Genomic DNA, 9897 nt, shown 5'->3' with positions numbered 1-9897 from the left:
GGGTACCTAAGATTATATGATTTGCTTGTGTAGGAGTGTCTTGCAGCCAAGGTCGACAAAAATTGTTGGTACTTAGATAGTGGCTGCTCAAGACACATGACGGGTGACAAGGATCAATTCTTCACCCTTGAAGCTAAGAAGGGAGGTGTTGTGACTTTTGGAGACAATAACCAAGGTCACATCATTGGTATAGGTAAAGTATAAATTATCCCTTCAACTTTTATTGATAATGTTCGATATGTTGATGGTCTTAAGCATAATTTATTAAGCATAAGTCAATTATGTGATAGAGGTTATAATGTTATGTTTAAACCATCACTATGCATCATAACAAACCCAAATGACAATAGTTTAGTTTTTAAAGGAATAAGATGTGGAAATGTGTATGTTGTAGACCTTGAGGATCTTGCCAAACACAACCCATGTTTAGTTGTTAATGAAACTAAGGATAATGATGCTAGTTGGTTATGGCACCGTAAGTTAGGTCATGCAAGCATGGACACCATATCTAAACTAGTTAAAAGAGATTCTGTGATAGGTTTGCCAAAATTAAAGTTTGAAAAGAATAAAATATGTGAAGCATGTCAATTTGGCAAACAATCAAAGAACTCCTTTAAATCTATAAATTGTGTCTCTACCTCTAGACCTCTAGAACTACTACACATGGACCTATTCGGACCAACTAGAACCACAAGTCTAGGTGGAAATAAATATGGTCTAGTTATCGTAGATGATTATTCTAAATATACTTGGGTCATGTTCTTAGGCCATAAGGATCAAGCATTTTCAATTTTCAAGAAATTTCATAAAGAAGTAACAAATGCTAGAGATACTTCTATAATAGCTATTAGAAGTGACCATGGTACCGAATTTGAAAATTATTTATTTAATGAGTTTTGTAGTAAAAAGGGAATAACACATAATTTTTCTGCACCTAGGACACCACAACAAAATGGAGTTGTGGAGAGGAAAAATAGAACTCTAGAGGAAATGGCTAGAACTATGTTGTGTGAAAGTAACCTCCCTAAGTACTTTTGGGGAGAAGCTGTCAATACTTCTTGTCATATATTAAATAGAGTTTTATTAAGACCCATCATAAAGAAAACACCTTATGAACTTTGGAAAAACAGAAAACCAAAAGTGAACTATTTTCATATTTTTGGATGTAGGTGTTTTGTTCATAATAATGGAAAAGATAATCTAGAAAAATTTGACTCTAAATCTGATGAGGGTATATTCTTGGGGTACTCCACAACTAGTAAAGTCTATAGAATCTTTAATAAAAGAACCCTAGTTATAGAAGAATCCATACATGTTGTTTTTGATGATTTTAGTGATATCTCTTCTAGCAAGAGAGTTAATTTTGATGATGATGGTGAAATTCTTGAAGAGAAGATAGATGAGATGACATTACAAGATGATAATCAAAAATTAATTGGAAATGCATCATCAAGCCAAGAGGCTATTATGGATCATGGGCTGACTAAGGCTTGGAGGTTTGCTCACGGGCATCCTAAGGAATTAATTCTCGATGATCCATCTCAATATGTTAGGACTAGAGCATCTCTTAGGAACTTAAACAATCATCTAGCTTTCGTTTCACATTTTGAGCCCAAACACATAGAAGAAGCTAAAAAAGATGTAAATTGGATAAATGCAATGCAAGAAGAATTAAACCAATTTACTAGAAACAAAGTATGGAATCTAGTTGAAAGACCTACTGAATATTCAATTATAGGTACCAAATGGATTTATAAAAATAAACTTGATGAAAATAGAATTGTAATAAGGAATAAGGCTAGACTAGTAGCAAAGGGTTATAATCAAGAAGAAGGTATAGATTTTGATGAAACTTTTGCTCCTGTAGCTAGACTTGAAGCAATTAGACTTCTACTAGCATTTGCATGCTCTAAGGACTTCAAATTATTTCAAATGGATGTAAAAAGTGCATTCTTAAATGGGTATATTAATGAGGAGGTATATGTAGAACAACCTCCTGGTTTTGAAAATCATCAATACCCTAATCATATATATAAATTGAACAAGGCACTTTATGGTTTAAAACAAGCACCTAGAGCATGGTATGAGAGGCTTAGCAAATTCCTATTAGAACATGAGTTTTCTAGGGGTAATGTAGATACAACATTGTTTCTAAAGAAGAAAAACAAAGATATGTTGTTAGTACAGATTTATGTTGATGATATTATTTTCGGTGCTACTAACAATCGCCTCTGCGAAGAATTTGCTGACTTGATGCAGAGTTGTGGAGTGATTGATTAAAACCCCATTTGATTTTGATGAGCTCAAAGCATTTGAGTATATCTTTTGATTACTAATGAATTCAATTGAGTGTTTCAGTGAAAATTCTGTCTAAGTGTCCCAAGACTTGGTTCATAATTTTTGGATAAGTTAAGGAGTCTGTTTGAACCAATGTCTGAGACTCGAGTCGACTCCCGAGTATCACGAGTCGACTCCAAGCGTATCAAGTTCACTGGCACGAGCTCGAGTCGATTCCAGATAAGTACGAGTCGACTCCGACTGAGAACAGACAGAAGGACAGAAAGCTTCAACTCAGAACCTGTCAGCGAGTCGACTCCCGAAGTGTGCGAGTCGACTCCGATGTTCACCGAGTCGACTCCAAGGAAGTAAGAGTCGACTCCAAGCAGTCACAGGCAGAAAAGTCAGAGAACAGTTTTCGGGTCTGAGATTCGAGTCGACTCCAGTGGAACGTGAGTCGACTCCGATAGGTGGCAAGTCGACTCCAGAGAAAGCAAGAGTCGACTCTCAGCGGTACACAAAGAAAAAGTCAGAGAGCATTTTATGGACTCTGAGATTCGAGTCGACTCCCGCAATACGCGAGTCGACTCCAAGACACCGCGACCCCAAGACAGACAGAAAACCAAGTTACTGCCTCTGAGATTCGGGTCGACTCCCAGACAGCTCGAGTCGACTCCAAGACAGCTTCACGTCAAAAGGCAGAAGACCATCTTTCGGAAACTGAGAGCCGAGTCGACTCCAAGGAAGTTCGAGTCGACTCCAAGACTGGACGAGCCAAAAGACAGAGGATCGGGAGTTCGGGCTCTGAGATTCGAGTCAACTCCCAGGACAGTCGAGTCGACTCGAGTGGACAAAATTCAAAATTGGATCCACGGACTTCAGTGGATGAGCCGACTCCAAAATTGCCAAGTCAGCTCCAGAAGTTGACGAGTCGACTCCAGGTCAAGACGAGTCGACTCCCAGTCGTGAAGGCAATTTTAATTCAAATTTGGAACAGTTGCCGAGTCGACTCCGGAAAAGCTTGAGTCGACTCCCGCTACAGCCGAGTCGACTCCTGATCACGCGAGTCGACTCCAACCCACCAATGGTCATATTGTCAGGCTGCGCAGAGTGTTCAGAACGGGCAGAAAAAGCACTCTAACGGCTAGTTTCCGTGGGGGTTGGCTTAAATAGCCACAGAGGACTGTAGCAAGGCAGAGAACAACCATTCCACTCCAACTAATCAAGCATTCAAGCTCTGCAACGTGCTCTTCAACGAAAAAGAGGAAGATCTGCATTTACTGCTTCCAACTACATCTTCCCAGCAATTAAAGCCTCCTTCTCCTGCATTCAAGTCGACTACTCTTTCAAGAGGAGACCAGAAGTTTAAGAAGCCATTCCTCATCTCCAATCTAAAAGCGTTTGAGGCTTCTTAACTTCATTTATTGTTCATATTGTTTTCATCTGCTTTTTGAGAAGCTCATTTTCTGTCTTCTTTCTACAACTTGTATTTACTTAGTTCAATCGGGGATTGAATCAAGGGGATTGAGGTTGGTTGGTGAGCCGAGTTAAAACCAACGTGTGTAAGGGTTTGATTGTGATCCCGGAAAAACAATCGGGGCAGTTCTAGTCGGTGAGCCTGGAAAAACCGACCGAGTTCGTTGTGAGCTCGTAAAACAACAAGTTTGGTTGTGAGCTTGGAAAACAACCGGCTGTAATCCAAGGGGGTTATAGTGAATTCCCAAGTGAGACTTGGGGAGTGGACGTAGGAGCAAGGGTTAGCTCCGAACCACTATAAAACCTTGTGTTTGTGTTGGATTGTCTCTCTTCTTCTTCCCCTCACATCACTCACAGCACTTAGCATTAATTAAATAACTTGCAATAGTTTTTAATTAGTCAACCACATCGTTTTAATTATTCAAATTATTTTAAAACCCAATTCACCCCCCCCCCCTCTTGGGTTGTCTATCTGGGCAACAAGTGGTATCAGAGCCTAAACTCTTCCACCCAAGAGTTAAAAGATCAAAATGACAACCCCATTTGGATCTTCCCACATTGAGGGTCAGTCCACCCAAAGACCCCCTTTCTTTAATGGATCCGACTACTCATACTGGAAGGCTAGGATGAGAATATTCATCCAAGCCCAAGACTATGAGATGTGGACCATTGTAGTAAATGGCCCATACATCCCATCCATATATGTAGAGGGTATCAAGGTACCCAAACTAGAAAAGGATTGGAATGAACATGACATGAGGAAGGCACAACTAAACTCTAAAGCTATGAATGTGTTTTATTGTGCCTTGGATAGAAATGAATTCAATAGGGTCTCTACTTGCAACTCTGCAAAAGAGATTTGGGATAGACTTGAAGTGACCCATGAGGGCACGAATCAAGTTAAAGAATCCAAAATTAATATATTGGTTCATAATTATGAACTATTTAAAATGGATTCTAATGAGACAATCACTAGCATGTTCACTAGGTTTACTGACATTGTCAATGGCCTAAAAAGCCTTGGCAAGAGCTATACTAACAGTGATCTTGTCAGAAAAATACTTCGCTGCCTACCAAGGTCATGGGAAGCCAAGGTGACGGCAATCCAAGAAGCTAAAGACTTGAACAAGCTTCCACTTGAAGAGCTCCTTGGATCCCTAATGACTCACGAGCTAACCATGAAGCAACACAGCGAAGAGGAGTCCTCCCACAAGAAAAAGATAATAGCTCTTAAGTCTATTTCATCTAACAAGGACTTGTCTTGCAGTAGCAGCAGTGACGAAGAAGAGAATGAGGAAGATGATGGTGAGGCTCTTCTTGTGCGCAAGTTCAAGAAATTCATCAACCACAAGAAGTTCTATCATCAAAGGAGAGGCCCCTCAAATTCCTACCGCAAGGACAAAGGTAAGGAAAGGGAAAATGAGGGGATTGGGTGTTACGAGTGCAAGAAGCCGGGTCACATAAGAGCTGAGTGCCCCTTACTGAAGAAGGGGAGTAAGTACAAGAAGAAGAAGGCTCTTGTCACAACACTATCCGACTCCGACTCATCATCCTCCTCATCAGATGATGAACAAGAAGAGAAGGCCAATTTCTGCTTCATGGCCAATGAAAACGAGGTAACTTCCGATACGCATCCTGATTTTTCTTTTGATGAACTTTATGATGCATTTAATGAATTAATGGTAGAATATAAGGCCATAAATCTTAAGAATAAAGAACTAAAAATAGCTAATCAATCATACCTACATAAATACGATAAATTAGTTAAGGATAAGGATTTAATCATCAAAGAAAATATAGAACTTAAGACAAGCAACCAACTTTTAACTCAAAAGACTAGTACCTTAACTAAAGATAATGAAAAACTAACTAAGGAACTTTCAGAACTTAAAAATCATAAACAAATCTTAAATAAGGATCTCACAAAAGAACTTAATGACCTAAAAGCAGAAAATCAAACTCTAACTAAAGAACTTAACAAATACAAACCCTTAGTTGAAAAATTTACATATAGTTCTGAAAAATTAAACATGATACTTAATAGTCAACGGGCCATATTTAATAAAGCGGGTTTAGGGTATAAACCAAGAAATAAACAAAAACTTCTTAGTAACTTCTTTGTTAAAGCTGGAAAAACTAAAACTAAGAAAATAACTTGCTTTTGCTGTGGTACTATAGGTCATAAAGCGAATGTGTGTAATTTTAGAAAAAATAAAACAAAAAGAAAAATTAAAAGGGTATGGGTTCCAAAAGGAACCAACTTGACTAACCATGAAGGACCCAAGAAAGCTTGGGTACCTAAGATGACATGATTTGCTTGTGTAGGAGTGTCTTGCAGCCAAGGTCAACAAAAACTGCTGGTACTTGGATAGTGGCTGCTCAAGGCACATGACGGGTGACAAAGATCAATTTTTCACCCTTGAAGCTAAGAAGGGAGGTGCTGTGACTTTTGGAGACAACAACCAAGGTCACATCATTGGTATTGGTAAAGTTCAAATCACCCCTTCTACTTTTATTGATAATGTTAGATATATTGATGGTCGTAAGCATAACTTATTAAGCATTAGTCAATTATGTGATAAAGGGTATGATGTTATGTTTAAGCCATCACTATGCATTATAACAAACCCTAATGATAATAGTTTAGTTTTTAAAGGGATTAGACGTGGAAATGTATATGTTGTAGACCTAGAAGATCTTGCAAAACATAACCAATGTTTAGTTGTAAATGAAACTAAAGATAATGATGCTAGTTGGTTATGGCACCGTAAGTTAGGTCATGCAAGCATGGACACAATAACTAAACTAGTTAAAAGAGACTCCGTGATAGGTTTGCCAAAATTAAAATTTGAAAAGAACAAAATATGTGAAGCATGTCAATTTGGCAAACAATCTAGGAACTCTTTTAAATCCATAAAATGTGTCTCTACCTCTAGGCCTCTAGAATTATTACACATGGACCTATTTGGTCCAACTAGAACAACAAGCCTAGGTGGAAATAAATATGGTCTAGTTATAGTAGATGATTACTCTAGGTACACATGGGTCATGTTCCTAGTGCATAAGGATCAAGCATTTTCTATGTTTAAGAAGTTCCATAAGGAAGTAACAAATGCTAGAGAGTCTTCAGTCATAGCCATTAGAAGTGACCATGGTACCGAATTCGAAAATCAGTCATTTAATGAATTTTGTAGTAAGAAGGGGATAACCCATAATTTCTCAGCACCTAGGACACCACAACAAAATGGAGTGGTGGAAAGGAAGAATAGAACACTAGAGGAAATGGCTAGAACTATGTTATGTGAAAGTAACCTCCCTAAGTACTTTTGGGGAGAAGCCATTAATACCTCTTGTCACATACTAAATAGAGTTCTATTGAGACCCATTATAAAGAAAACACCTTATGAACTGTGGAAAAACAGAAAACCAAAGGTTAATTATTTTCATGTGTTTGGATGTAGGTGTTTTGTGCATAATAATGGGAAAGATAATCTAGGAAAATTTGACCCTAAATCTGATGAAGGAATATTCTTAGGTTATTCTACAACTAGTAAAGCCTATAGAGTCTTTAATAAAAGAACCTTAGTTATAGAAGAATCTATACATGTTGTTTTTGATGACTCTAGTGACATCTCGTCTAGTAAGAAGGTTAATTTTGATGATGATATGGAAATACTTGAAGAAAAGATAGATGAGATGGGATTACAAGATGATAATCAAAAGTTGATTGAAGGAGAATCATCAAGCCAAGAGGCTATTATGGATCATGGGCTAACTAAAGCTTGGAGGTATGCTCATGGGCATCCTAAGGAACTAATTCTAGATGATCCATCTCAACCCGTTAGGACTAGAGCATCCCTTAGGAATTTGAATAACCATCTAACTTTTGTTTCACACTTTGAGCCCAAACATATAGAAGAAGCCGAAAATGATGTAAATTGGATAAATGCAATGCAAGAAGAACTAAACCAATTTACTAGAAACAAAGTGTGGAATCTAGTAGAGAGACCCTCTGAATATCCAATTATTGGTACTAAATGGATTTATAAAAATAAACTTGATGAAAATGGAATTGTTATAAGGAATAAGGCTAGACTAGTAGCAAAGGGGTATAATCAAGAAGAAGGTATAGATTTTGATGAAACCTTTGCTCCCGTAGCTAGACTTGAGGCGATTAGACTACTATTAGCATATGCATGCTCTAAGGACTTCAAACTATTTCAAATGGATGTAAAAAGTGCATTTTTAAATGGGTATATTAATGAGGAGGTATATGTAGAACAACCTCCTGGTTTTGAAAATCATCAATACCCCAATCATGTATATAAGCTAAATAAAGCACTTTATGGTTTAAAACAAGCACCTAGAGCATGGTATGAGAGGCTTAGCAAATTCCTATTAGAACATGAATTCTCTAGGGAAAATGTAGATACAACACTATTTCTGAAAAAGCAAAATAAGGATATGTTATTAGTACATATTTATGTTGATGATATCATTTTCGGTGCTACTAACAATCGCCTCAGCGAGGAATTTGCTGATTTGATGCAGAGTGAGTTTGAGATGAGCATGATGGGAGAGCTGAAATACTTTCTCGGGCTTCAAATCAAACAGTCTGAAGGAGGCATCTTCATCAATCAAGCCAAATATATCAAGGAGATGCTCAAGAAGTTTGACATGGAGGGAAACAAGTCAATCAGCACCCCCATGAGCTCATCATGCAAGTTAGACCAAGATGAATCAGGTAAATCTGTAGATCAAAAACTTTATAGAGGTATGATAGGATCTTTACTGTATCTTACTGCAAGTAGACCTGATATTATGTTTAGTGTGTGCATGTGTGCTAGATATCAGGCTAATCCTAAAGAATCACATCTAGTTGCAGTTAAGAGAATTTTTAAATACTTAATAGGAACTAAGAACATAGGGCTATGGTACTCTAAAGAATCTAGCCTAAACTTAATAGGGTACACAGATTCAGACTTCGCTGGATGTAAGCTTGATAGAAAAAGTACCAGCGGGTCGTGTCAATTTCTAGGAGAAAACCTTATCTCATGGTTTAGCAAGAAACAAAACTCGGTTGCATTATCCACTGCAGAAGCTGAATATGTTGCAGCCGGGAGTTGTTGTGCTCAAATCTTATGGATTAAACAACAATTAGAAGATTATGGCATTAAACAAGATAAAATTCTCATTAATTGTGATAATACAAGTGCCATAAACCTAACTAAAAATCCAATTCAACATTCAAGAACTAAACACATTGAGATAAGACATCACTTCATAAGAGATCATGTATTGAATGGTGATGTGACACTCCAATTTGTTTGTACTGATAATCAATTAGCAGATATTTTTACAAAACCCCTAAGTGAAGAGAGGTTTAGTGTGCTTAGGAGGGGATTAGGAGTGATTGATCCATCCTAGTGGTTCCACTAGATACATTGATTTTGATGATTACAATGTGGTTAAAAATAGAGTTTCTTTCCAATGATCATCAAATCAGATCTTAATTAAGTGATTTTCCGTCATTCGGCACGATTATAGCATGAGTTTTAGGTGCGTGCCAAAGTTAGAGACGACTCGAGTAAGTTTCAAAGCCGGCTCCTAAGGGGGAGTCGACTCGCGCATTGGCGGGAGTCGACTCGCAAAGATGGCAGCAGAGGGGGAGTCGACTCGCATACTGTCGGGAGTCGACTCGAGGTCCACAGGCGCATAAGGAGAGTCGACTCGCGCATATTCTGGAGTCGACTCGAGGTCGAGTCGACTCGCGACTCAGTGGAGTCGACTCGCAGTCAGGATCCGACTTTTTAACCCTAGATTTGTCGTTTCGAAAACACTTTTCTTTCGAGCCGCCACTGTTCAAAAAGCCCTAGAGCCGACTCCTAGGTCGTCCCCGATCGTCTCCAAGCCATTTTCCCGTCGATTCTTCGCCGGACATTGAGTTCTCCTCCCTTCCTAGGTCATTCCCGGTCGGTTCCGAGTCTTTTCCGTCAGTCCTTCACCGTCCTCTAGGTTTTTCCTCTCAGTTTAGGTCAAAATGCCGCGTAAGACCGTAGTTAGGAAGAGGTCCCGACCCGAGGCCGGTCCCGAGCGGCGCTCCAAGGCGCGGCACGATCCCGCGAGGCAACCACCTCCGGCTCG

General features: G+C 38.7%; 1 protein-coding gene across 1 annotated transcript; it reads left to right on the top strand.

Moving 5' to 3' along the window:
- Positions 1-3932: 3932 nt before the first annotated feature.
- LOC149753651 (uncharacterized) lies at positions 3933-6332 on the top strand. The gene is made up of 3 exons (XM_089930340.1): positions 3933-5369; positions 6079-6276; positions 6321-6332. Exons 1-3 carry the CDS (start codon positions 4284-4286, stop codon positions 6330-6332), a joined length of 1296 nt encoding a protein of 431 aa, XP_089786466.1. The 5' UTR covers positions 3933-4283.
- The last annotated feature ends 3565 nt before the right edge of the window (positions 6333-9897 follow it).

The sequence above is a fragment of the Phoenix dactylifera genome, chromosome 4, assembly GCF_051530095.1.
Source record: "Phoenix dactylifera cultivar Ajwa chromosome 4, Ajwa_hap1_PhDact_Kaust_v1.1, whole genome shotgun sequence".
In the NCBI taxonomy this organism is placed as follows: Eukaryota; Viridiplantae; Streptophyta; class Magnoliopsida; order Arecales; family Arecaceae; genus Phoenix; species Phoenix dactylifera.
This window is presented reverse-complemented; position numbering and strand designations above follow the sequence as displayed.

Excerpts from the sequence above, each read along its gene's own strand:
- LOC149753651 (XM_089930340.1), top strand. The coding sequence starts at position 4,284 with ATGACAACCCCATTTGGATCTTCCCACATTGAGGGTCAGTCCACCCAA. Across the intron at positions 5,370-6,078 it reads TCATGGCCAATGAAAACGAG|GAGTGTCTTGCAGCCAAGGT; the intron begins GTAACTTCCGAT and ends TTGCTTGTGTAG.